A 27,867-nucleotide genomic window follows, 5' to 3' on the forward strand; every position below is an offset into this window, starting at 1 on the left:
TGAGATTTTAATCTGTGAGACAAAGTTCCTCCCACCCCATAAACTGTAAAATCCTATTATGAAAGCCTGCCATAAGACAAACATTTTTAAGTCTTCAGAATGTTTTTCTATAAAAGCACATTAGCCTCTGTCACAGGAAACTGGACAACAAACTGTTATGCACAATGAAGTGTTCAATCTTCTTAAGGGGTCATCCTATTAATTACCCAGTAAAAGGAGAGTTTTGGAGTTAAAATGGTACTAGGCCTCTAAACTTTTCTAAAGTCATCTTTCAAATTCAACAGAATTACTGCTGACTGTACAACAGTGTAAATATTGAAATATTCATAGAAATTCCTTAATCCACAGCCTGAAATTATAAACAGACTGGCTGTTTTCCCAGTCCTCCATTAACTTTAGTACAAGAACACTGTTCAGATTAGGTTTTTTTAACTGCAAACAGTGATACATGAGTGACACAAAATCAGGTCCTACACTGATATGAAGTTAAAGAGGCAAAGTTTCAGATGGAAGCTAACTACGTAGCCAGAAGAAATGTAAACACTTTTTGACTATAGAAACAACAAAAACTGTCTTATGTCCCTTTCCATAAGGGAATTCAAGCACTTAGATTTTTGTCCTCTTTAACTGAGTCAGGGACATGCTCACAAGTAACTGTATAGACAGGTAGTACCACGTGTGGTTGGCTGCCTGTTCGTTTGCCAACAGCTGAAAATCATCAGGAAAGGCTGCTGTGCTGCTGCAGAGGTTGGGCTGTGATGTTGTGCACATCTTCCTGATACCTCTGAGCAGTGGTTTGTCTGCCCCAGTGGCACTGAAATATCTGCACAGCTCTTGATGTGGGCCAGGCCAATTTCAAGGATCAGCGCCACGACCTCTTGTGTTCTGCTGCAATACAGATGTAACTCAACATTAAAGTAACTACAGTTGTACCCTACTAGGCTTTCTCAGGTATTCACCCCAGATGGCATCTTTTAGTTACTATTGCATAACAGGAGAGAAAAAAAATTAATTGTTTTAATTGCTACTGTATAGCAAATAATGGCATTTTTTCTTGTGTTCCAGATTTTCTTAAAGAGGTGGTGATTGTGGCACTCACTCTTCCTTGATACTTTTGTAACAGAAGATACAGAAACTTAAAAACACACTTAACCATCTCCACTCTTTCTGAATATGTAATATATATGAGCAGTGGCATCAATTTTACTTCCTCTTTAATGCTGAAATAGGCAGCATTTTTATGACTAGAGGACAGACCAAATATACTCTGAATTTTCTCTCTGTGGTACCATTACAGTCCTATGCTATTAAATCTCACTGATTTACAAAGAATTCACTGTACTTCTGTGCAAAGCTATCCAGCTGCACTAAATAAGGTTGCATCTGAAGTGTAATTCTGTTTCCAGCCCCTTAACTGCATTGGGCTGCCTTGGGTATTGTATGAGGATAGAAACTATTAGTTCTTACAGTGCAGAAATTTGCCTTTTGGCCCAGCACCTCTATACAACTGAGCCAAAATAATTTGCCATGCAGTTCAGCACACACTGTAGTACCACTAAGTTCTCTCCACAATATTTTTTGTCCAGAAATCTAGGAAAGAAATGCTTCTCTTATACACTTGGGGGTTTTCTGTTTGGTTTTTCAGGGGCAGGGGTGATGGGGTGAGGGGACTGCTGTTTTTTGGTTTTTAATTAAGAAAGATCCTCACTCCACCACACTGTAGGGATAAAAGTATGCCTCCTGTCAGCAATTAATTCAGAAGTATACACTTCTAAGTATTACTTAATCCTGCAAGGTACCTTTCTGAGCAGTGCAGACCTGGCCTTCTCCAACACCAGACGACTTTTAGTATTGCAGGTGTGCTGACAGTCTGGTAAAATGCAGGGATTAGAGGAACAAGAAGACAGGAGGAAGGATCTCAAGACAGTTTTTCCACAGACACTGCAGAAAGAGGACTCCGCAGAAAGGTAGAACCCATTCTCCCCTTGACTGGAGAAAATGCACAAAAAACTGTAATATTATGCATCTACATAAATAGAACACACATAAGATGAATCTTACATATTTACCAGAAAACAGAATTCAAGGTTGTGCAGAAAAGAATCCAACAAATAAAAGCAAGATAAGGACTTCAAAGTACTCCAGCTGAGAGTCTAGTATTACTTTTGACAGTTTGGCATTGTATTCCTTTTTCTAGTACCACAGTTAGAGGTAAAATCCTATGCAAAACCATCATATATTCACTCAGCAATCACATTAAATCACTCAGATCACATTAAGTAAGTACACCATTATATACAACTGAACTGTCTCCTAAGGTTGCATCTTCTCAAAGTTTTATTGATGTTTCTGAAAAAAGTTTAAATAATTTTTAAATCTCAAATTACAATGCAAAAATATAAAAACTTGTAGGAGAATTTCATACTTTTGAGTAGCTGTAGAGAAACCAGTGTAAACCCAGAGTTTATAATTGTCTATAATTGTTAGTTCAACTTAATTTTATTTCTAAACATTTTATTTCAAGAAGCAACTTGGTACATTTGGGAAAAAATAAATACCAGAAGGTATTTCCTATCCCAGCGTAATGATATTAAAGATTTTACTAACACAACCAGCTTGTAATTTATGCTGCACTCATTTTACCAAGTCCTTCATTAAATGCAGGTATTTTGTACTTTAAAACAAGGAACTATTTTTGTCTAGAGCAGACAGTCTAGGCAGTGTAATAACTTGTAAAGTAAATTGTGATCTCAGTGTTACATTAGCTAAATTGTGTTTTGATACAGTTTTAATATGCTGTGCATTTCAGTGAGTCCAGATTCGTGATGCACTTTCTTTCTCTCAGGACACACAGCTCTGAATATCATGAAAACACTGTATTGTAATGCCCACTACCATTATAACCTCTAATAGTTCTGTCTGTCAAAGTTCAAATAACTACATTTATTACCCATGTGAATCAGCATGACACTCTCAAATCACCTGGGAATCTACAGTTTAACCTGAAACACTCAGCTTTAGTTTCCCTGACTACAGCTGTGAGCTTTGCAATTATCTTCTGCTATTACCTGTTTAATCAGTTAAGCCAAGAGATTTCTCAGATTATGATTCTTCTGAAGAAACCAGAACTTTGTGCTCCAACCTGGAACTGTTAGGACTGTCGTTCTTTTTAATAACTAAAGAGTGTAACCTGCATTTTTATTTATAGCTTCCAGAAATATTCTACTCAGTTCATTGCCATGTCAGCTAAACTCCTGATTGTCAGGACCTGACTTAAACTATGCTGTTTCACTCATAGAATACATCAAAGCACAAGAAAATTTTATTTCTTGCTTGTTTATATAAACATTTAAACTCCTCAATAAACATATTCAGTATGTTAGTATTTCTCTTCTGGTCTTCTATAAGTCCTGCTTATATAACACCACATAACAAACAAATCTTTAGGGAAGTGAACACCCCTCTGTTATTACCTGTTTCAATTTCCCAAATATAAACTGAATTGTCTTCACATCCAACAATTAGCAGATTTTCAACAGGGTCAAATTTTATCTTCTTCACAGGAAACAGATGCTTTCTGGCATGTAAGAGACATACTCTCTTCTGAAGGTGTAGAACCGCTACTGAGTGATCATTGCACACACAGCACACAATACTCTGGTCTTTTACCTGCAAATCAGAAAACTTCAGTTCCAACACTGTAACCACATTCCTGACCACATCACTTTAACAAATCTAGTAAAAAAAAAAAAGAAGTTGTCCAGCGATTTCTTTCCCAGAACATATTCATTTTAGAAAGTCACATTCTATTTAAGCCAACATCTTCAACTTGTTTTCACCAGGCCAGCTGTACAACTCATCTCCTGACAGGAAAGCATACAATCTTCTTCCATTTGTCAATATTTTAAATACAATAATTTAAATGCCATTTATTCAAAATATTTAGCCTCTCACAGCAGGAATTGTATAACCAATATACAGTAGCAGTTGTCCTAGATACGGAAGTTGCAAAAAAATTACCTTAAAACAGACTCTTGTTCACGTGATATAAAATTATGTCAGGTCTTATGACAAAAGTATGTATTTTTATGAAAATCTGGGTAAGTTCAAATTCATTTTACACTCTATGGATCTGATTCTGAAAAGCCTTCCCTTCCTGCAAGTAATTTTTGGTGACACACAGAGGAAATTCCCCTATGGAAAAATTCAGCTCTTTAAAGAAGACTGAAGTACCATCCAAGAAGACATTAAATCCTATCCAGCTTTCAGGAAAAGGACTAAGAGGACTCTTACAAGCATTATAAACTTTTGTTATGGCAAAATATTTTTTGACTACTGTATTTTAGGTTGTGAGCAAACTGAGTCAGTCACAGACATCAAATGTCTTCACAGGCTTCCTGAGAGGAAAAGTAGAAACCCCAGCCCCATGGAACACAATGTTCAGAAAAGTTACATAGAGCATTCAGGACAATAGAGTTTCACCTAAATTCAACCTCAAAATTCTATTAGAAAACAACTTCAAAGTACTCTAAATCTCATATAATGCAAAAGTATACATGCAAAGGACCACAAAGATGTGGCAGGAGCCAAAACAAAGCACATGCATTTTGGATCAGTAGTATTTTAATCTAATCTTTTTTTGCTATGTTCAAGCTCCTAGCCTTACTGAGTACACTTTTTAACTTCAGAAGCAGGATTTAATCAGATTAACATATAGGATGATAACATTCTATTCACCATTTTTAGTATCATGATTAAGAGCTTCAACTTAATATGTCACTGAAGTTACAGACTTGCAAGAACCCAACTCCCTGAAATTTAAGGCAACTTTCGAAGAAGGAAATAAAGTGAGGGTAAATTAAGAATAAATTGCTTACATATATATATACATGCACACCCCCCCACACACACAGATAGGTATACAGAGATATTTTTTCTTTTAAGACATCATTGATTATTCTTTTACTTACTCTGTAGTTTTCTGGAGATCGCAAGAGCTCTGTCACTGGACCAGACTGCAGATTAAATTGGTGTAAGATGTTTCCAGTAAACATATCCCAGCAGATCACAACAGAATCCTGGCCCCCTGATAACAGCCAGCTTGGATCAAATCTTACTGATTTGTCATGTGGATAAAGCAAACAAGTGACTCTGCTACTATGACCATTCAGAACCTTATAAGGTAGATTATCTGAAACAAGATGGTATGTAAATTAATTTTGTTCTTTTAGAATAGGGGTTCCACATTTTACAGTATGTTTCCTAAAAGTCAGGATATTCAAAGGACTAAATACAACAGTCCTTTATGTGGGGTCAAAGAATTTTAGACCTGCTCCTAAGAGGGAAGACAAAGGTCTACATCCTGAGCTTCCTCTATTGACATATCCTTTATATTCCCTTCAATAGAATGATCTTTAAAGAGCAAATTACAGAAACTACCACCCAGATCATGACATGCACTATCTCATTTCCAGGTGATTCCATCCCCACAGCTATTCCCAGACTCCTAACAGTGGAAAGCATCTTGGTATTACTAAGCTGGGATCTGGTAGATCAGCTACAGAGGAAGAAAAAAACCCATAATCTTCCATTTTCCTCATTCAATCTCTGACCATCTGCCCTATTTTTCAGAGAATTTTTAGAGGGATCACTGGAGGGGATGCCAGAAGGATGCACTCTTCTGTGCTTAACTGAGATGAATCTGAAAAAAATTTTTAAAACTTACCTTTAAGCAAAGATACGTTTCCTAAAAGTCTTGCTCTTACAGTTTTTAAACCTAAAGTTACAAAAATTTTCCCATTTTCACATCCACACACAAGCTTATCGAGCCCAGATATGTACACAGAGGAACTGACAATTGCAGCTTCAATTCCATCTTCAGATGCACAAAGATGATCAATAATGCCCTCTGACATCGAATGGTGTTTATCAAAATTATCCTGAAGAGTCCACACTGCTGTAATTGGGATCTCTAGAGGGTGGGGCAAGAGAGGATTTTTATGTAAAACAAAATAAAAAAATTCAAACAAAACAAAATACACATTTTCATCTCTATCACTTCCCCTAACTTATCCTTTCTCCAGCCTAGAGATGGAAAGTCAGCAGCTGCTATTCCTTTTAACTACAGACAATCATCATACAATGAATAAATGAACATCACTTCCTAGTGCAAAAAGATTTTAATGAGAGTTTCAGTTTTCATGAAAATTGATCTCAAGACATAAAGAAAAAGATGGTAGCAAAGTGCCAAAAGTGCCAAACCTTTTGGTGAACCATCATATGTTGACACAGGGACATCAGGAACATGCCACAAAGTGATCCTTCCTGAAGCTTCACCAGAAAAAAGAACTTTATAGAAAGGCTCCTTTCTTTCATTCATGAAGCCCATGACAAAAGGAAAACTCTGTCAAAAAGAACAGCAAATCAATGTTCTGTAAGAGTTGATAAAATCCATGTAATAATTAATTGCAAATGCAAAGGCTTTTTTCATCAAAAGCTGTAAAAATATCAAACAAACTATGGTTAATCTCTCACCTGCCACTACATCCTGCTCAGACCAAGTCTACTCTGCCTGGTGCAAACCTCTCAAAGGTCACCTCTGCTTTGCCAGTCAGTACTCTTGGCTAAACCTACATCCCAAATGGAAACTGGAATGGAAATTCTCCCCAGGTTTACTGTCTCCAAATAGAGAACCCATCAATAGTATCACCAGCATATTAAAAAAAATGGCAGCGTAATCATCAAGATCAGACAAAAAACCCCGCAGTTAAACATTGGTAATTTGTGCATCACAACAAATTCAGTGGAACATCAATCATCACATCTTGAATGACTACAAATAAGGAAAGGTAAGAATTATGCTTTTACATAGGTAACAGTCTGTAACACCAGTAGTGGGTCATGAGGTGCTGGAGCAAGTCCAAAGAGCAAGGAAGCTGGTGAAGGGTCTGGAGCATAATTCTGATGAGGAGCAGCTGGGGGAGCTGGAGTTGTTTAGCCTGGAGAAAAGGAGGCTCAGGGGTGATCTTAACACTCTCTACAACTACCTCATATGTTGGATATATTTATTTACAACACTGAAGTTTGGGAGTCAATTCCACTAAAACCAACTTTACTGTAATGTGGTTCAGTTTATAATCTCAGAATGGAGATCAAAACAGATCATCACACAGGCAGTTTTGTTGTCTCACCAATCTGCTATAAAAATCATTCAGGTAGTAAGTAAATATTAAAGCAGAAATATTAAAAAAGAGCAGGACACTTTTTTTTAAGCATACTTTTGGGGGAAAGAAAGCATATATGAACTTTCTACCACCATTGTAACCCTATTATTTGCTAAGCCATGTGTTTGGGCTATTTCTTTTCCCTCACCTTTCCTGACCTTTTGGCATCCTTCAACAGTTATCCCCTATCTGATTTTAGATCACAGCATTTGGGGAAAAAGCTGAATGGCTTATGCTATTTCCCTTCAACTAAAAATTAGATCTGTCAGGCTTCAGAGGATTACACAACAAAAATGCTTCCTAAGGGCCTACATTTGTCAACAGAAAGAGAGAACACCAGAAAACCTCACACAGGCATGTACTTAACAGTCAGGTACAAATAAAAATCTTCAGAAACTGTTTAAAGACTTGCTTGAGCTGTCACACAAACACACAAACTAATGCAACTTCAGGCAGGAATTAAATCCACATCTTCCAGCAGTTACAAGTTCATAAACTGTATTAGCAATAAGACTTAGCAACAAAACCAGAGCCAAAGCTACACAGAATAATCTGTTGTATGTTTTTGCTTCACTTTTTGCCAAGGAAGCCCTGCCATATCTTTCCTTCCCACCACCCCACAACTTCCCAATTATAAGCCATTTTCTACTTTTTAAATCACAACTGGTTCTACTTACCTATTCCTTTGTGGTCACACAAAGCACTACTCAAAAAATGAGTCAAAATACAGATTTTCCATAATAGCTGAATCCATTTGAGATACTTTGTCTACACACTAACTTCTAAATTTGAAATTGGTATGACATGCTCTGCTAAACATGAATTCTCAAACAAAAGTATAAAGATCACCTACTTTTTCAGCTTCCTCTTTTCTTAACATTAGAGGTTCCTCCAAGCAGAGCCCAGGGTTCTGAAGAGAGTCACATGTGTCTGATTTTATGCACTGTGGGTACTGTCAGTCCTCACACAGTGCAGCAAAGTCAGGAATGCCATTATGCCTCTGAAGGCTCAGGACAACAGTTTATTCTGGTTAAAATGCCACAGATTTTATCCAAACCCGTTCAGTTTAGGATGGATACACAAGGGAAGCAACATATTCATGTAGTTACATAGGAACATGCATATATTTCCTAATAAAATAAGAACTGACTAACTTGCTTACATTTTGCTTGTGGGTTGGCTCTTTTGATTTTATGGAGGGGTTTTTTTCTGTTATTTGGGTTTGTTTATTTATTTATTATTTTTTATATTTTTTCTTTTTTTATGGATTCGAAAGCTGAAGTTGCTAAAGCTCTAAAATAGAGCACATCTTTACCTTAAAAAAAAACCTCTTTGGTCAAAGTTAGAAAAAGAAACATCAACCATTTCAACAATTAATTATCCTACCTATAGTTGAAGATAAAGGTATTTTTTTCCCTGTGAAAAAAACTAGATATAGCCAGAATCCAAGACAAAAACACTATAAGCATCTTCAAGTTTGTAAGTAAAGATTTTAAAATGAAGTGTTAATCATTGTTTTCATAGAACAATTAAATCTGTTGATGAATCCATCATTTTTTTAGGGATTATTCATGTAACTGCAAACAGACAAATCAACTTTCAAAGCTCGCTGCAAACCGTTAGGAATTTACCTTATTTTCCTTCATACTAGTAAAGCAGAGTAAATGAGGATAAACAGTTTCTTTCAGCACCTTCCCATCAGCAGGATATATGCTTTTAGAAAGCCCACTGCATAATTAAAAAGAAACAACCAAGCTTTAGGAAGTCATCTTGTTTTAGAAAACAGAACAGCAACGTCCAAGATTCACAAGTTCAATTAAAAGTTACCAAATAAGTAATTACAAGCGACTTTTTGAAATCACAGCACCAGCTGCCCAAGTTCTACATGGCTAATCTTATTCCTGCCTCCCCTGCTGTGCCAAACAAAGACTGAGGGCTGTCAAACTCCGGGTAAATCTTTGAGTGCCAAAGGGGTTTTGTTCTGGTTTTTGATCATTTGCAACACGCAGAGATTTTCCATAGTAACCCCCCCCAAAGTTCATCTTGTACCTGAACTTTTTGTGTGAATTTCCCAGCTGAGCCCACCTGTTCAGCAGCTGGTAGATGTAACTGTGGCCATCTTCTGTCCAGATGATCAGTCTGTAAGCTGCCAGCACTTCTCCACCAGCAAAGCACTGACCACTCTTACAGAACTCAGTACAAAGCAAGGAGAAATCACAATAGTCATAGACCTAAGCTCAGAAAAACAATAAAATATAAACAACTGGTATTGGCACATTCATTTTCATTTAAACTGGTTTGGGGCAATGGATCACTATGTACAACGTGAGCTTGACTCTTTGTAGCTGGACTGATTCTTTTCAAGCCAAAACAGTTTTGATACTAAAACTACTGCAAAGTCAGAATCAAACCATACATTTCACAGTTAAAGAAACTGACAATTAACAAAAAAAAAGTAGCATTAGGGTCTTATGTTAGATTAGGGGATTTTGGATGGGATTTACTTTGTTTTTGCATTGCGCTCATTATTAATATTTAGTGGACTGGTAATTTCTTATAAAGAGGTAGATAATGAATTTACAACATAAATATGACACTCAAGACTTCAACAGAAGGTATAAATGCTTCTGCCTGATTCTTGAAGAGATTATCTGCTGACATAATCACAGCACAAATCTTAGTAATGTAATTTTTTCTTTTCTTCTTTGGGGAGCAAGACACATGGGGTTTTTTTGTTTGTGGGGGTTTTTGGGGGGGGGTTTGGTTTTTGTGTTTTGGGGTTTTTTTTGAAAATTAATTGAAAGTAAAGAATATGTAAATCCCCTTGTGATAATTCTCTTTTTTGTTTCTAGATCTGGTAAAAAAATTGATTTGTTTGCTTACTATGAGACCTTCCCATTTTAAGCCAAGACATGATATGACAAGGACAACCTATGATATTATCTTCTTTTTTGTGTTCTTATGGCTTCACAGAGAGAATATTCATAGTCACATTCTTATAATTTCTTCCAGCAGTGTGAGGAAATAGATCTCAGAACAAGAATTTCTATGAATTATTAATAGGTAATTTCTATTCATTAGCTAATATCCTGTATATTTTCATTATTATAGAAGTGGTTTAATGAGCCACTCTGAACACACATCTGTATTTCTCCTATGCTACCTGCCACACACCTTTCTATCTAAAATATGATCATGATATTACTCCTTACATTCACTGAAACATAGAAGTTGAAAATCAAAAAGGACTTATGCAAGTGGAGATATTACAAAACACATGCACCTCTTGTGGACAAACATTACAGAGACTAATAGAACACAATGCACATCACAGATATTTTTCCATGAAAAGCCTATCCATTCTACACATGAAATTTCCCTATAAGTGCTTGTGTACAGCATTTAAGTAGCCCAAGAGACATCTCCAGGGTAGCCTACAACTACATTATTCAAAGCTGTATGTGAAATTTTTGCCCTACCCAATCTCAGCAGTGGTGCTTGAATTAGTTACATATGTTGAACTAAGCCCTCAGGCTTAAATGAAATTTCATAACACTGGGAAAGACAAACACAGAATTTTTACAATAAAATTCAGTTTAAATGCATTTAAATGTGTATTGTCTGCAACTGTTATTAGCTTATTTTAAATGTTAGTTATTTTCTTACAGCTACAAGAAAAAGTACTATAGTGCAGGGTCTTCAGTTTTGCTGGCTTCTATCAACAAACAAAGGTCCCTGGTTACCGAGGACTTGCCAGCTGTGATCACTTCTGTCATACTTAAACAGGCTTTTTTTCATATTTGTCTCCCTGTGGAGGGGACTACAATGCACCCAGAACTCTAAAACTGCCTAATACTTAAAGTAATCCCCTTTCTACACAGTCAATTTAGTGTTAAACTTCTAAAGCAGAAACGCATTGATAAAAAGTAAAAGCTTCCTCTCATTCAGGCAGTTCAGATAAGCAGAGAAGGGTTACAGGCATTGTTATATCTGACAATTGGTGAACACTAAGTTAGGGAGAAAAACAAGTGTCTTCATGTAGAAAACATGCTAGCTTTTCAAAATTATTAACAAAATTAAAGAGAAAGTATAATGCTTAATAACATACCTGCCAGCACATGGAGGACACAACTAGAAGGAGCCTTTCTGTGTAAGTACAAAATCGAACTGCTTGACAACTTACACAGTCCAGAGATTTTGATTCCTTCTCACACACACTTTGTCTCTCCTTTACAGCACAGAGGAAAAAAAAGCCATAAGATTCATTCCAGATAGCTGAGCTTTTACTTTTAGGTTGGAAACAGTGCATTGAAAAGAACTTTCTGTTAACAGACTTTCAAAATTCAAAGCAGCATATAATTCTTAATTAAAAATGAGATAGAAAGACAACAGGGTTCACAACTACCGTGCAAAGAGAAGACATTCAGAGTGGCTTAGACCTTGATCCCACTTAAAAGTGATAATGAACATGGAGAAGGACTAAAGACAGGTCATAAACAGCATCTGCTCTAATATATGGTAAAATGTCCTGTAGTGAAAAAAAAAATAGCTACAACAACCTATAAACTGACAGTATGAGATACAGAAAGGTGGGTGAATATTATACTTTCCCACTCATCCTTGTTGTGACCAGGACAGTCTGAGACGTTGGTGTTGCCATGTCTTGTTTGAACTTAGCACCCTTAAAAAGTAGTGAAAAAGTAATTCATTTTCTTAGCTTTGTATTGCTGAATGTATAGATTGTTAAAAATAATATATGCATTTTCATACTTTTTATGGGAATATCAGACTTATCAAGGTTGTCATGTTCAAAATTATGCTACAGAAATTATATGTATTAATTATTTATTAAATCACTTAAAACTGATATTTTCTGTTTTGAAAGACACCAACAGTATCAACACCTCTCAGAGAAGGGGTATATGTATGCTTGGAATCATGGTTATAAAACTGCAAACCATTTTCTTACTACACCTTGCAGCTTCAATTAATTCCAAAGAAATCTAACAATATTTATTAAAATACTGCTCTTTATGAATTAGGTGAATTATTACTAACTCTGCACCAGTCCCTTCACAAAAGGCAGCAAAAAGAAGGCACCACACCGTGTGTTTCTGATGTGTATTCAGTTGTTAGCATTCTCAGAATTTTTACAACATGACAGTGGGTTTAATTCAAACACAAAACATTGTATTCCTTTTCTAGCACTTGTTCGTGTCAAGTGATAGCTGCTGAGAATATTAGCACAGAAAAGAATGAGTTTGAAGAGAGGAATAGGACACTTGACACACCGAGAGTCTTCTCCAAGTGAAAACAACACTGTGAAAGGTAGAGAGAGGAAAACCAAGTTTAAAGGACCATTTTGAAGAAAGAAACCAGGGTGAAGAGGGAGTACAAAGGCCAATATTGAAGAGCTTTACATTTAAAGGACAGAGTGAAGGGGTTCAAAGGCATTATCAGGACAGTAAGAAAGCACAGCAACTTCAGCATCATGGAATATGAAAAGAGACAATAAGCCTGGGCACAGGACAGAGCAGCTGTCAAGGCAAGAGCTGTCCAGTGGCCCAACTCATTTTAAAAAATACTATGAGAACATGTTTTCAGAATTTTGTAACAAAGGTAACTAAAAATCTGTTTAATACATGTCCAGAAGATTTAAATTTATTCATATTCTGCTTCAAAGTAGGCTTTATTTGAGAATATTACTACATTCATGCTGCTTCCCATCTCAAACTGACCTGGATGCTATTCAGAGATGATGACAGGTCCCACACTTTAAGAACTCCAGTTACAGACACTGCAACCAAAGAGTCTTCTGTGAAAAGTTAACAGCGAGATAGTCACCTTGAAGTCAATGCAGAGAGTACCTACCTATTCAGCACTAAAACATGGATTCTCTAGGACACTGCTTGGATGAAATATCAGTTTTACATAAAAAAAGAAGAGAATTAACTGGTTATTACAAAAATCACGTAAGCAAATAGTCAATGTGTTAACAGAAAGAACAGAACTGTGGTTTAGTGCATTTAATTTCCCTGATATTACAAAACTAATTTGTGCTTAAATCCAAGAAATGAACCACTTACAGCCAGTGTACAGGCCTTTCTCTAAAGAATATATTAAATGAAACATGATCAACATTAGGAGCATTAAAAACACCTCATGTGCTATCAACAAAACATTGAAATCTTATACACAGCTGCTCTGTAAAACATGACTGGATTTTAAATCAGGTAGGATCATACTATATATAAATATTTTATCACAATTTAATTTGCCTACATAAACACACTTAAAACACATACCTTGAATTCTTGCAGAGTGTACAACACACATACAATTTATCCAATCAGAAGACTGGGATGATGATAAAGTGTGAAGAACATCCAAAGTCTTCGCATCAATAATAAGAACATCTTGATATTCTCCACAACAAAGCAGCCAGCCTTCACCTGTCATCCGGAATGAGCAATGGTAATACTGGACAAGTGGAAAGCAGAGAGTCAGCATACAGAGCTACGAATGGCATGGATGTTTCTCACATTAAGCATTTCACACTTGGATTTATAATCAACACTTGTAGCATTACTAAAAAAAATCTAAGGCATATGTGAAATCATACACAGTGTTGTTACAGACACAAGCATGGCACACAGCTTAGTAAGAGCTGCTTCCTACTTCAAGCAGTATCTGCCTTGCATAAATATTAGGATTATTGTAATTTGGGGAAGGAATCAAGGTGTTAATTTTCATTAATTGCTAAGGAGTTTGGAACTTGTTTCTCATCACTCTCCAAGCATTTGACAAAGCTCCAGTTATCAAGAGGCATCTAAAGCACTATAAACAGGTGAACATGCAGAATATTCATTATTAAATTTTTCATAATGAATTTCTGATTTCTACTCCGTGAGATATTCTTTATTTTGACATTAAATGGCCCGTTGTTCAGAAGATTCATTCTTTCTCAACAATCACATAAAGAAAAAAAAAACAACCAAAAACAGATACACAGCAAAGGAACAGAGATGACACTGGTACAGAGGGACTACAAACAGTTCTTTTTTGCCATGTGTTTTATATGTGCAAGGACACTTGCATTATGTATGTATTTATCTGTAATTTTACATATAATTGCTATAAACAAGTAAGAAGCCACCTCAAATAGAATTTACATTTAAATGCTAACCTTGAAATAGAGAACAATCATGTAAGCAGATAAAAATAGACCCACAAAATTGGACATCCGTAGAGTTTTGCTGATATAATAATTCTTAGTTTATCAGTTAACAAATTGAAGTCTGAAAACAAAAGAAGTATAAATAACTGGGACCAGGATAAATATTGCTACAGGTATTATGAATAATCAGAGGCAGAAATGCTTAGAATTTGTAACTAGTGTTACCATTAAATTAGGCTTGAACTAGAGGATCTGTATAGTCAGTTATTCCTCTGAGAAAATCCCTTACTGGTTAAGATCCACAAACGGTTAAGTGATGACCCTGGTGTTAAATTTCATTTCAAATGGCAAATATTCAGTTTGCACTACTTGACATCTGCCATTCATAGCTGAATCATCTACCCTGAACAAAAGCTGTGCAATGAATGAAAGTGTATTCTTGAAAGTGGGGTGAGGAGCAGTCTTTTGGAGGTTGGGAGTTAAGCATCAAAACCTTTCAAAAGTTTAAAAATAAGTCTTTCATCAGATTGTCTTAAAATGTTTGGCCAGATTACCTGTGCTTCTAAAACATGTCATGAAAGAGCCAACGTTAAACTTGAAGTTTCCACCCACAAAACAAAAGTTTAGACCATTTCAGTTTGCTACCTGATTCATAAACAGTAAGTTAATCTACTGCATTCCAAATATTTTCAGCTTAAAAATAATCAGCTTGATTTAAGAAATTCAAAGGAACATAAAAACTCAATGCTTTTCTTAGACAAAAGACAAAACTGAAAAAAATAAGATATAAAATTACTTATATTGTGACAGTGTTTTTTCTCCTAGGTTATGATCTATACATGTAAAACTGTATGTTTCTGAAAAACATCATGTTAATAAAGCAAAACTCTCGTAATGAACAGAGATATCCCAGGAAAAGTTGCTATACTTACATGGATAGCTGTATGCCTATAAGGAAGCTTTGTGCTCTCAATGCACTGTCCACTAGTGACATTCCAAACACACATCTCCCTGCCAAAGATAACTTCATATTATTCTCTGTCATTTCCACTCAATTGGCTGGAATAATTTTGTGCCACCAAGTTTTTCTTTAGTGCTGTATTTAAGTGCAGTCTGGTCATTTATAAAGCTTTTTGTTACAGATTACTGGGTAAGAAAATGTTGTAGTCATTAGCAGGGGATGACATACAGTATCTGTTTCTTTTTCTTTTGGTAATTACACCCTACTGCCTTGCAACAAACCTGGCTTTAAGGCCAACTCTGGTCTGCAACAAATTGTAGGTATACTGCCATTACAGCTCATCAACACGTCACTGGGACTATCTGTCATTGGAACTACATCCTCCTGAAAATGATTCATTTCACTGAACTTAAACCACACGTTTTGAAAGGCATCATGCATCATCTGCCGCGCCAGACTTCACTTCTCCAGAGGAACAACTTCTGTTAAGAAGAAACAGTGCCATCAAGAGGCTGCTCCCGAAATCTGCTGTCGATGCTTGCCAGCCTGAATACCCGTGTGACAGCCCAGCTACACTCGGTTACGTTTAAGGTTGATGTTTGAGGAAGACACTTTAGCCCATTTTCCTTATCTACACATTATTCAACATGAGATGGGACTGGAGTACAAGAGACCCAAACAAATTAAGTGTTGTAAATGAGATTGTATAAGGTATGTTATCAGAGTTCAACAACTGGATGTTAAACTTTGATGCTTTTAGATTTTGTTTAAGCAACAAGCACTATTTTCACAGTTGAAACATTCATTTTATGATTTCTGACATTAAAATGTAAGGCATTTTCTGGATAAAGACTTAGAGAATGCATTGAGGAAAGTATTTTATTACATCAGAAATACTAATCAGGGATTTACATCTTAATCTACCCACTTTCACATTTTATGATAATATAAAAATATTACTTAACTGTTATTTTTCAGCTGAGCAATAGCAGTGAAATCCATAAATCTGTAGCACAGCATCAGAGTCTGTAGATCAGTCATAACTTAAATAGAATGCTTATGTTGTTTGTTAAACATTTCAAGGCAGTGATTTCTCCTTCTTCATATCAGAATAACAGTTTTACTGCTTTAGCTACATTGCTGTGATACAGACATGCAAAAATGCACAAATAAGACCAGAATGGAACTTCAGCTTCTGTATATTGTACTTAATTTACTGTGTGTACTAGCAAGAAGTGAGCAGTATCACACATTGATAAACCTGTCCTACAACATATGCTACATGCAGACACAGGACATCCATGATAACTTACAAAGCATTATAGATTAATTTATAGACAGACTTCCACCTTAAAAGTACAAAAATCCTGTTCAGTGCTCATTCTTCTGGGATTAGTCAGGTACACAAACTGTTAAAAGATTCTGAAGTTGTACAGGGAAGGGTACCATGGAATTGTCTTCCATACAATTTCTTCCATCCCTCACTACAAGGAGATGGAGGCTCGAAAATGGCAGAAGTGAATTATTCACAAGCCAGAAAATGCAGCTGGACAAATGCTCCATCTCCTGAAGATGAGGTTTCCTATTTGTGATTATCACAACTTCATGTTGTGACCTTCCAGGGATTAGTGATGGATGCTCTGCCCTTATGTAACACAGATGAGAAGTCAGCAGTAATTTGGTAAAAGTGAACATTTAAAGGGGCCAGAAGACAATTCAACCCTACCTACACACGTTCCAAAGAGGTTCAATGACTCCCAGGATCTTTAGGATGAGAACATCTCTATGGTATATCCATAGCAAAATCCTCATTTGTTTCTTAGCACTTTCCACACCAGTTTTTTTGAAATACAGTATCTTTGCTCCCAATATGATCTGGAAACAGTACTGTGCTAAGAGAACTTCAGAACCGAGATGAAAAACATCTTCATCTCAAAACCCTTGAGTAGAACTGTAAGAGAAACAAAATTCTAGAACAAAACTAGTTCTGTAGACTTCTCACCCTCCTTTCTGTACATAACCAGAACACTTTACCACTACCTGTCTGGTGAGACAGCCTAACCTTTCAAGATGAAAAAAACTGTTTCAGGCTTCTTAAAGTTATCCTTTTCTTGTATACTCACGAATGAGAGAATCCAACAGAGATCCTAGCAGCTAGAAAGGATAAATAAGCTCCTAAGTGAGACAGTAGTAGCCTTAAGGTGCTACAAGGTGTAGCTTGAAGGAGGACAATTGATGGGAACTCTTTGTGTAAAGAGGTTTCAACAGAGCTGCCCTGTTAATTGGAAAAGATGAATCCAAAATGAGAGAAGAATATAATTAAGCAGCAAGACAAAGTTGTTTAGGAGGGCCCTTATGGAAGTAAGCAGCTATCCCTAACTACCTTCAGCAGCTGAAATCCTGAACAGATGGGCCTCAAACCCCAGCTGAAAAGATTATCAAATATTCAGAAAGAAAAAAATTCTTGAACCCTAACCTAGCAGAACTGCAGAAATTAGTTTGACTCAAGTGATGGGCCATGTCACAACAACCACATAAGAGAAAAGCTGCAAGATCAGGATATACTCCAAAACATCATGTCAGATTTAAAGGCAGACAAGGAACATATATGCCTTTTATTCAAGGACAGTCTTTTCTGTCCTTCCACAGGTACTGACTGAGGAACCATAAACCAGATCAGAGTCCATCAATTTCTTTTACTGGTTCAGTTCTCAAGATGAGTTCAGGAGGAAACAGAGAAAAGCACCATGACATTAAAATGCTTCTGAACTTGCTGATGCCCCCAATAGCCCATCAGTCTCCCTTTGAATGGGCCTAGCTGGATATCTGAATCTGCCAAACCTTTCTATTGTCCATGAGATGATCTCTTAAACTATTGTACATAAGCAATATAGTAACTATCCTGAGAAGTGGCTATCATTTTCATATCATGAAATTGGATTAAAACATTTCTGCAAATGTATAATCTGACCTACACCTGACATACATTTCATGACTTAAGAAATGAATAATTGAATATTCAGTTACCTACCCATTTTCAGTAGCACTTACTACATATGGCTGTTTTTCAAACTCTCTTGCTTTTGCCAAACAAGTTACAGAAGCAGTATGGCCAAAGAGAATTTCTTTAGATGAAACCTAGGAGAATAATACAATGGTTTAACTCAAATATAATAATTTCCACATAAACTAAGGATATCTAAACCCAAGAGAACACTACTTGTAGATATTAACCAGTAATTGTCAACCTGCTTTATATGCTTATGTTCTTCAGCCATGTTTCTGGAATGCACAAAGATGTGGATGAATTATGCAGTTTGCATGAAGTACAGGGTTTGTATTCAGTGCAGTCTGAAAATTGCAGCTTCTGAAGAATATATGGAGCATTAAATGTCATAAAACAGGCAATGTGCAGAACACCTCTGGCCTTTACCCTACAGCATGAGAAGTAGGAACTGATACACCAAAGCTCTTAAGGATGTGTTTCATACCACATGTTTAAATAATCTCTCTGATTAGCTTCACTGCATGCAAAGGTCTTAATTGAAAAAGGTAGCCCCGTAAAAATGCAACCTTTTAGGCTATATTTAAGTACAGATGAGGCAACTAAGTAGAAATAATATTAGAACCACAGTTCTAGGAACACAGAATAAAAACAATAGGAACTGTTTTGACTCTATCACATTCTCAGGAAAAAATATGAAATAATCAAAGCAATAATTTGCATCTTAATTATACCCAAAATACATATTTCATCTTCCATCTTTCTTGACTTTTTCTGCTGTTAACCTGGCAGATACCTGTGGTTTTATAAATAGATTCTTTTTCCTTAAATGACAGGCCACACTCAGTAATTGATTTACAAAAGGGAAAAAAGACTTCACAAGATAGAAATCATGATAATTGTATATATCTACTTGCTGCCATTACTCAGAGCACAGAGTCTCAAATTATAATCCACAGGTCATGCTAATTTATCAAAAATTTTCCCAAGTCTGCAAATAGCAGGTTGCTCATATAGGCATTTCACTTTTTGCTTCATGAGTGTCCTATAACAAATACCACACTATCTTTAAAAATTCATCTGAATAAGTGCAAGTCTGGATAATGCCATCGTCAATAACAAAAGATAAAACTCCAGTCTATTGGGCAAACTGTAGCACAGTGGACACAAACCTTTAGGTCGGGTGAAAGATCCCAGAGACATATTTGTCCTTCTTGACTTCCTGTAACTATGGTCTGCTGGTCATCTGTGATCAGAATGGCAGTGATGCTGTGGGAGGGAGCTCTTCTGCCCCACAGGGCCACAGCTGGCACTGATGTCTTCATAGTCAGCACCTGGAAAGAGAAACAAGTCAGGATGACTCTAAGCAACATGAAATGTAAGAAAAAAATAACCTAAAAATAGGGCAATGTAATCAACATCTGAGAAGGGAAGCTATAAAATGTTGTTATAAGGAGTTGATTAGACATTGAAACATTTTATTTGTGTCGCCAGCACTGACACTTCTGGGGACAGGTACTACCACAATACTGAAATATCAGCAATGGGAGCTGTGTGCCACCCCACAAACTGGTTCAGCTCTGGTGGGCCCATGTGACTGTTTCTTTCTGATTTTGGTACACCATGAGTGCACCATGGCTCCCCTATTCCCTCCTACCAACAGTGCTGCTCATCCTCAGCAGCACTTAACTGCTGGAGCAAGGAGATGGTACAGGAGCAGGGTGTCAGTAATCTGGGATCACTAGGAGGATAAGGCAGGAGAAAAATAACAGGGCTGGAAGGATAGAACTGGTGGTGGGTCAGGGAGGAAGAGAAAAATGAGGCCCAAGACAGCAAAGCACTACATACTCAATCATTCTGTGCCATCTCCTACAGACAAGAACCAGAAGAAAGGTGAAGGCAGAGTTGCAAGCTGGGGAACAGGGAGAATGAAGAGACTCTTCCTGTTGCCCAAGTCATGAGTCCCTTGTCCAAAAAAATTTATCTTCTAATAGATTTGCCCCTGCTGCATAAAACTAATTTAATGGAATTGTCCAAAATGACTGATGGCCATTAGTTAATTCAGTATACATTCTTAAGAACTGCATTTCCAGGAAACTCTTTCAATGTCTATACAAACACCAGTACCTACGAAGTATTCCAAAAATCTTCTTATCAAAACATTCTACTTTGCTCATTTTTAAATTTGATGTCTGGTCCTTTTAAAACCACTTCTGCTTTTTAGCTGGATTCTGTAGAAACTAGTAACATATGCAGCAAGTATGCCTCCTTTGGGTCAATTTAAGTGAAAGTACTGATTGCTAAAAAAAAAACTGACACAGATAAACAATGTCTTTAGCATCTTTCAATGAAAGAGCCCTACACTTAACTGCCAGTGTCTACCTTAACCCAAATCCAAAAATTCCCATATATACAAGCCATCTGTTTCGAAACTCCCAAATTATTGACTGGAGTACACAACAGCATCCAGCACTCCTTTCCTGTATCCTATGATGGTGGTTCTTCATTTTTCCAGTGAGTTTGTACAGATGTTATGAGTTTGGTAAGTTAAATCCCATTTAGTTTCATTTTAAAGCTCTTTGTGGGTATATGAAGTATTATTGTTACTGGTAACCATGAAGTCCTTTCTCTTGCAGAAATAAAAGGTGTTCTAACCAATCTAATGATATGGTTTTAGTTATCAGCAAAAAAAAAAGGTTGCCATTTCCACAGGGTTCATAAAATGGTGACTGCCAAAACAGTTTGATAACTCAAATCCTGAGTCTTTAAAGTACATTTGCTTGCATATCATGTAGTCATTTATACTTGTACCACGTGAGTGTTCAATTAGTGTAAAACACCATAAGGAAGCAGAATTCAGGTTTGTACTGCACTGAATATTGAGTCATAAATTATATTTTCTTGTAAAGGAAGCATAGAATTAAGATCAATATTCTTAGCAGAAGACCTACTGCTCAGCAAGTGATGGGTAACAGAACTCAAATCAACAAGTTCAAAACAAAAAAATTGATAGAATTAACTAATGTATAGATCTATTTGCAAAACTTTTAAGTACCCATGAGTGAGGTGAATTAATAAAAAACTACTACTACAGACAAAACACTGGTTATAAGAGAATTAATTTAGACTGAAATGTTATGAGAATATTTAGTACATTTTCCTTTACATTATGACTGAAGCACAAGAGAAAGAAAGCAGAAGGTATATGAGCTTTCATGTTAACAGAACAGTCCTTAACTTCCCCCTCCTTGCTTCTTGGTTAACTTTTCTTTTGGATTAACATATTTTGATGCATAAGTAGTTTGACGTGAAACCTTTGCTTCTAAGCGTACCATGACTTCACTAGGAATGGAGCATATTCACATACACACATTTTGTCTGAAAATCCTCAGCTTTATCAAATGTGTTAGTGATCCTGATGGCACCTGTAGCAAATTTCTTTGAAATAAAGTCAGATATTTATCAGACTGTTCCTTTAAAAAAGGTAAAAATTGTTTCCACAAAGTCAAATATTGCCCAAGGCATATCTGAGCTGCATGGAGCTTATCAGCACGTGTCAAATTCCCACAGCTCTGCCCACTCAAGTGTGTCTGATTTGCAGCACTAACCCCTAATTCAACTTGAAATCATGTTTCTCAGTTCTATTCCTGTTTCTCCCTGTTTACAGCCTAATAAGCTTATTTGTCCTGCCCCTGTGATTACACTGCCAAAAGGTCTGCTCTCATTACTGAAAAGTTCCCTGTTTTTAGTTAAACACACCAGCTCATCTCATCACTAACTTGTTCACAGAACTAGAGGCAGGGTGGTAGGGATGTAACATTTCTCACACCAAAACCACACCACAAACCTCTTTTAACTTGGAAAATGATCCAAATTTGCACAGCTTCAAAGACTTTGGTTGTACTACTTTAGCAACTTTGTGTAGTATTAACGTTTAATTTGGAAAGCTAAGTACACCACTCTTTATTCTACAGGAGCCATGAGGTATTTAAAAGTCTAATCAAAAGTCTTAAGGGGCCAGAAAGCTGGAGGTCTGACCTTGAATGCCTTACTAAGCACATATTAATGCAAGGTCTTTTCCTCATCACTCAGCTTTTTTGACTGAGACTAGTCACAAACAGAGGAGAATGAAAAAGGTCAGATTATACCATAAAGAAACAGTGCCATCATACCTTAAGCCTTCCCCACAGAACCCTAATTCCAGTATTGTGAGCATATCTTGGCTCTGCTCCTCTACTGATCTTAAACAAAGGGGAAAAATTGCCAGCTTCTCCATGAGGCTCATCTTGGACCTTCTAATCTGCCACATAATTACTGCTCTACCTCTCAGCCCTTCCCTGGGCTATATTTTCTCCAGACAAAAAATCTAACCCTAAAGCAAGTGGCTTGGGAACACGTAGGTTAGAATGGAAGAATGGCTTATATCTCAGGAGCACGGCCACACATCTCTCAGTGATTTGAAGTGAGAAATCTGGATTCTGCTTTGCCCCCACTGAAGTTGGCAGAAAACATTCCCTATTGCTCCATGTATTTCCATGCAATGTTTGCTCATAAGCATAAAGGAAGCTTTACTGGAGGGAGCATTCTGAACACTATTGAACTACTACCTATAGTTTCAGAATCACATCTCTTAATAAAGAAACCAATCGGGGTATGTATTTCAATGAATTCAGAAATAACAATTCATATATATCAAGGTCCTTAAAATTAGGAACTGAGCTCCCACCTAGAGAATTAATTTGAAACATTTCACATCGTAAAACACTGGTTGTGAGAGAACCTTCCTTCTCAACACTACAACCCATAACAAAAACTACCAAATACAAATTCATGGCTTATCTATAAAAGGAGAAAAGACTTCATACAACAAAATATCACTTTACAGGTAACAGTCAACCTGCCAAAAAAACTTTTCTGAATTTGTAGTCATACTTATTTCATGTTTCCTGTGCATTCCAAACTGACAATACAAGGGCAGTTTTTTTGAAGTTCAATTAAACGTTTGGCAACCAATGCAGGCACAAGAAAAAAACCCAAACCTGCAGAAATTGGCTCACAGTCCTGAAAATATTAAGATATTAGCAGAATTTAACTGTTTGTATTGGATTAAATAAATTCCCTCTATTTACAATGCTTTAGATTCATCACTGTAATAAAGGAAGCATTAGGAAGTAAAATCTAGGTAGAGTCTGGTAGGTTTTCATGACAAATTCCTAAGGTTTGTGTATTTCTAATCTCTCTCATTCTCTGATTCTTGTCTAGTCTTTTGTTTTATCTGACATATTCTCTTACTATCTACATAAGAAAATAAAATTTCATCAATATTGGTTTTACTCCTAGTAAAAATCTAATTATTTCTTTTAAAAAACAGCTTTGCAGTCTAGTGATTTGTTCTATACTGCTTTCAGAACATTGTCAATTTACTTTATGATATAAATGTTGCACTCTCCTTAAGGATGTTGTATATTATCTCTGGTAACCAGCAAAGATAACATTTCCCAAACTAAAAAACTGTATTTACCAACTATCCACAATGTATAGCAAGTCATCTAAGAATCAATAATAATATATTAAGTTCACAAGATTTTTGGTAAAAGTATCTCAAGTACAGAAAGGAAATGACCAAATAAATTACACTAAACACAGCAAGACACGATAAAGGTAACAAAAGATACTTGAAGTAATTATTAACAAAAAGTAAAACAATGAAAGATTTATAGAGGAAATTAAAAACTAGTTCATAACCAGCACATTTTACAAGTAAAGCAATAACTGGCTCCTTTAACAGGCAGAATCTGCTCTCTGTTGCCCCAGCAGCAAAAAAAAAATATTTCTGTATTTCAAATATTTAGCTGATATATCTAATCAGATGGACGCAACAAGTAAAATACTCTAATGATCAACATTTCTATCCTACGTCCCGACTTCTCGTGTCTTCGTGTATCCCACCAGAGCCCTCACTATCGCGCACCTTTTCCCCTACTGTGCTTTCTGCTCCAGGTGCCGCCCTGGAGCCCCTCCCTGCCAAGCCCGGCACTCCCAGTTTAGGAGGCGATGGGAGTTCCCTGCAGGCCCGGCGGGCTCCACCCTCCTCAGCCGCGGTCAGTGCTGAGCGACACCCGCACCTCTCCCGGGACGGGAACGTCCTGCTTGTGCAGTCCAAGGGAGGAGAGACTGGGACCAGCAATCGATACAACCCATTTTAACCAGCAAGAGCCACCTAGTAATACCTTGTTTGTATTTCTTGAACGAGTGACACAAGAAACACTTATTTCATTCCACACAATAATTCACCACAATCAGAAGGAGCACAGTAAGGGCAACACCATCTCCCAGCTGCTGATTACATCAAAGGTTTGCAGCACAAATTCAATTTTATGATGTTAATCTCAACCTGCCACTCAGAAATTTTCTCTGAGGGATATGATTTTTTCTCTGGATTTCATTTTAAGAATGATTTTCTTCTTCTACAATCAATAAAGATATGTTTTCATCAAAAGACTCTATCTTGGCAGAATTCAATTGGCCATCTCAAAACCTTTTGGTGACACAATATTAATTAAAATAGTTTATGTTGCACCTAAGCTGGAAAATGGGGCAGTGAAAACATCAGCAACTCAGAACACTTGTGCTTTTCTTACTGTCATATGGCACAGTAAAATAATCTACATTTCCTTGAAGTTACTGTTTTACCCCATGAACTGTTACATTATATTAAGCTCCCTAGAAAAGTCTCTCAACATGCTCTTTTGCCAAGTAGATAAATTAAAAATGTGTGCAAAAATATGAATTTCCACTCTCTGAATGTCATTAAAGGCTTCAACAATAATCCAATTATTGTTGTTTAAACACGTTAGACAACAATTAATGCAAAGGTGGTTTTAAATCACATATATCAAGGATATAAACCAAGTTTGTTTGAAAAAGGAAATACATTATACAAGTGTGTGTGGAGCCATGAAAATTGTCTTCTTTAAAGAAGTGTTTGAATGTCCCATCAGCTACAAGAATAGTCATCTACAGGAAATGATACATTGCTTAGGCACTATGCAGAACTACTACTGTGAGTTATTTGCCCCTTTCAAAGCCTTAAGCACAGAAAAAGTATCACTTAAGTCATCTTCAGTGGAGTCACTCACATCCAAATGGTGAAATGCTTTGCTTCAGTAGAGTTTTAATCAGGTTTTAGGACATTCACCCATCAATTCTTACAGGAAAGGACATGGGATAGCAAAACCATCGATTTCTGCAGAATGTAAGATTTCTAAGAACTTGCATCTTACTTAAAGACAGATCTTGCCCTTAGTTTTATACACATTCAGTCATCCCTATCTTTATTGAAAGTAACAGTTTTCTATGTGAGGAAGTGCTCCTTCCTCATGCTAGTAAAGGTACAGCTCCCTTCATTTTCTCAATTATAAATTTTCTTTTGAGCAGAGACATTTATGTCCTTGAAAGAGTCGATGATGCCAACATAATCCCCCACAAATCAAAGGGCCTAGTAAGATAGTACCTACTTGAAGTTTATGGCCTATATAACTTGAAAAGTGTAGAGTTACAAACTTGAAGTCTCTGCTAAGACTTCCCATTGCTGTAAGCAAAAGTCACTTGCAAGCGACAAGAGTTTAAACAGACTTTCATTTTCATGAACCAGTCATAACAGAATTCATTCTTATTTACTCTGCTTTAACACAGAAAATATACAATCAAGTAAAGACACATAAAACTTAAAAACAAATTTACAAGAATATCAAATGGAGGCAATGAATATGAATCAAAGCTTTAAATCACTAGTTTTGTGTTCCTTAAGTGACCTTGAGCTTATTTAAGACAAAAAACCCCGTTGATCAGAGAAAGGTAATATTGTTGGTTCAGCTACACTGTACTCTGGGATGTTTAAATAACAAACAAAACTAGAATCAGATGCTGGAAATAAAACAAAATATATCCTCTGCCTTTGTTTTTTGGATTGTGATGTAATAATCATTAATCACTGTTGTAATCAATTGCATCATAATGACGATTTCTAAACTCTGACAAGAACTACTTATTTTTCCATTTCACTCTTAGAATACTCTCACAATCACTAAACATCTCTCTGCAGTGTTCTTTGCTATGGGGCATGCAGTTGTATACTGTAAACAACTCCAAATGATTTATTATATGTACAGTCAAACCTGCTCAAGTAAAAAAACTCTGTTTATTATGAAGCAGGATCAAAGTCCAAAACTGATCCAATGTATTGCAATGCATGGATTGCAGTTTTCATTACAGTGAACTTCTAATTCTAACACTGAAAAGTTTTTAATGAGAAAAACCTGATCTTGTCATGTAATCAATCCTACTGACACAAACCTCTTGAGCAGAACTACCTCTCCCCAACAGCCATTTTTGCAATGAGTAAAGTTCTGTACCATTGGCATCACTGATATACTAAAGTTTCGTGATATGTTAAGAAAACACTACTACAGTTCCAAGCAGTGACCAGGAAAGTAATCATGATACAAACACAAGGTTCTAAGTGAGTCATTCTAATTAATTTCATAGTTGAGCAAGTCTCAAGAAAAACCTCCAAGCAAAGCTATTTTCACGAGTAACTAGAACTCCTGTAAAAAAATAATAAAAGTGTTTCTACTCTAAAGCTTTGCATTTATTTGATAAGAAATCACTAAAATAGCACAAAAGCATTTTTGCATTTCAAGGAGCTAATATCTTGAACTCTGTGCCTCCACATTAATGGTTTTCTCCAAAAAAAATCCAGTGAATAGATATACTCTAAGACAATTGATGGAACGCATACAATTCACTAGACTACCTTGGAAAGAGAAGCTACAGACATTTATCATCAGAGTTAAAATACAACGAAGTTACATAGTTGATGCTAAACACATAGAGGACAACAGAACCTCCCAGAAACTTGAGTGAAGTTTGCCCAAGAAAGCAAGAACAAACGCCGCACCACCCAGAAAAGGCTTCGCACCCACCGAGGAGCTCCGTGGGACCCAATGTCACCGCTCTTGGCCACGGCGACCCAACCCCATCCCCGAGGGAGCGGAGCCGGGGCCGCACGGGGCAGCCCCTCCGAGGGACGGGACTGAGGGAAGCAGCCCCTGCCTTACCTCCAGCGGCTCCCGGGCAGCCGCGCGGGGGGCAGGACCGGCCGAGGACAAGGGGAGGGAGCCGGGACAGGTTTTATCTCACTCGGCAGCGGCAACACCCAGCGAGGGCGGCGCAGGCTGGCGCCAGCTCGCTGCCCCTGCCACCGCCGCCCTCAGCCCGGTCAGCGAACGGGCTCTCGGGGCCGCTCCCTGCTCTGCAGTGGTGAGGGGGAAGCACGGGCTGCAGGAGAGGTACCTGGGAGCAGCGGCCTCGCCGCTCAGCCGGCTGCCCATCACGGCGCTGAGGACCCGGCGGGGCCGCTCCGCACCAGCGGTGGGACAAACCCCGAGGGCTCAGCGGCTCCTTAAAGACAGTCCCGCCGGGTAACGAGGCGCAGGAAAAC

At 37.1% G+C, this 27,867-nt stretch overlaps 1 protein-coding gene across 2 annotated transcripts in view; it reads right to left on the bottom strand.

Annotated features, from left to right (window-relative positions):
• Positions 1 to 27,508, bottom strand: part of WDR72 (WD repeat domain 72) — a 103,478-nt gene extending 75,970 nt beyond the window's left edge. The window contains exons 1-13 of one of the 2 annotated variants that reach the window (XM_018069921.3): positions 27,485 to 27,508; positions 19,538 to 19,699; positions 18,393 to 18,499; positions 15,333 to 15,411; positions 13,529 to 13,703; positions 12,962 to 13,035; positions 11,332 to 11,451; positions 9,309 to 9,454; positions 8,855 to 8,951; positions 6,262 to 6,403; positions 5,726 to 5,971; positions 4,971 to 5,191; positions 3,474 to 3,669 (exon numbers count right to left, since the gene is read on the bottom strand). In XM_018069921.3, the coding sequence (XP_017925410.2) occupies positions 3,474 to 3,669; positions 4,971 to 5,191; positions 5,726 to 5,971; positions 6,262 to 6,403; positions 8,855 to 8,951; positions 9,309 to 9,454; positions 11,332 to 11,451; positions 12,962 to 13,035; positions 13,529 to 13,703; positions 15,333 to 15,411; positions 18,393 to 18,499; positions 19,538 to 19,690 (1,756 nt within the window). In that variant the 5' untranslated portion in view covers positions 19,691 to 19,699; positions 27,485 to 27,508. Of the gene's footprint in view, positions 1 to 3,473; positions 3,670 to 4,970; positions 5,192 to 5,725; positions 5,972 to 6,261; positions 6,404 to 8,854; positions 8,952 to 9,308; positions 9,455 to 11,331; positions 11,452 to 12,961; positions 13,039 to 13,528; positions 13,704 to 15,332; positions 15,412 to 18,392; positions 18,500 to 19,537; positions 19,700 to 27,484 lie in introns of both variants that reach the window. The other variant, XM_018069920.3, reaches the window with a different exon arrangement.
• Positions 27,509 to 27,867: the final 359 nt, after the last annotated feature.

This window comes from Manacus vitellinus, unplaced genomic scaffold (genome assembly GCF_001715985.3).
Source record: "Manacus vitellinus isolate BGI_N305 unplaced genomic scaffold, ASM171598v3 scaffold_16_pilon, whole genome shotgun sequence".
Classification (NCBI taxonomy): Eukaryota; Metazoa; Chordata; class Aves; order Passeriformes; family Pipridae; genus Manacus; species Manacus vitellinus.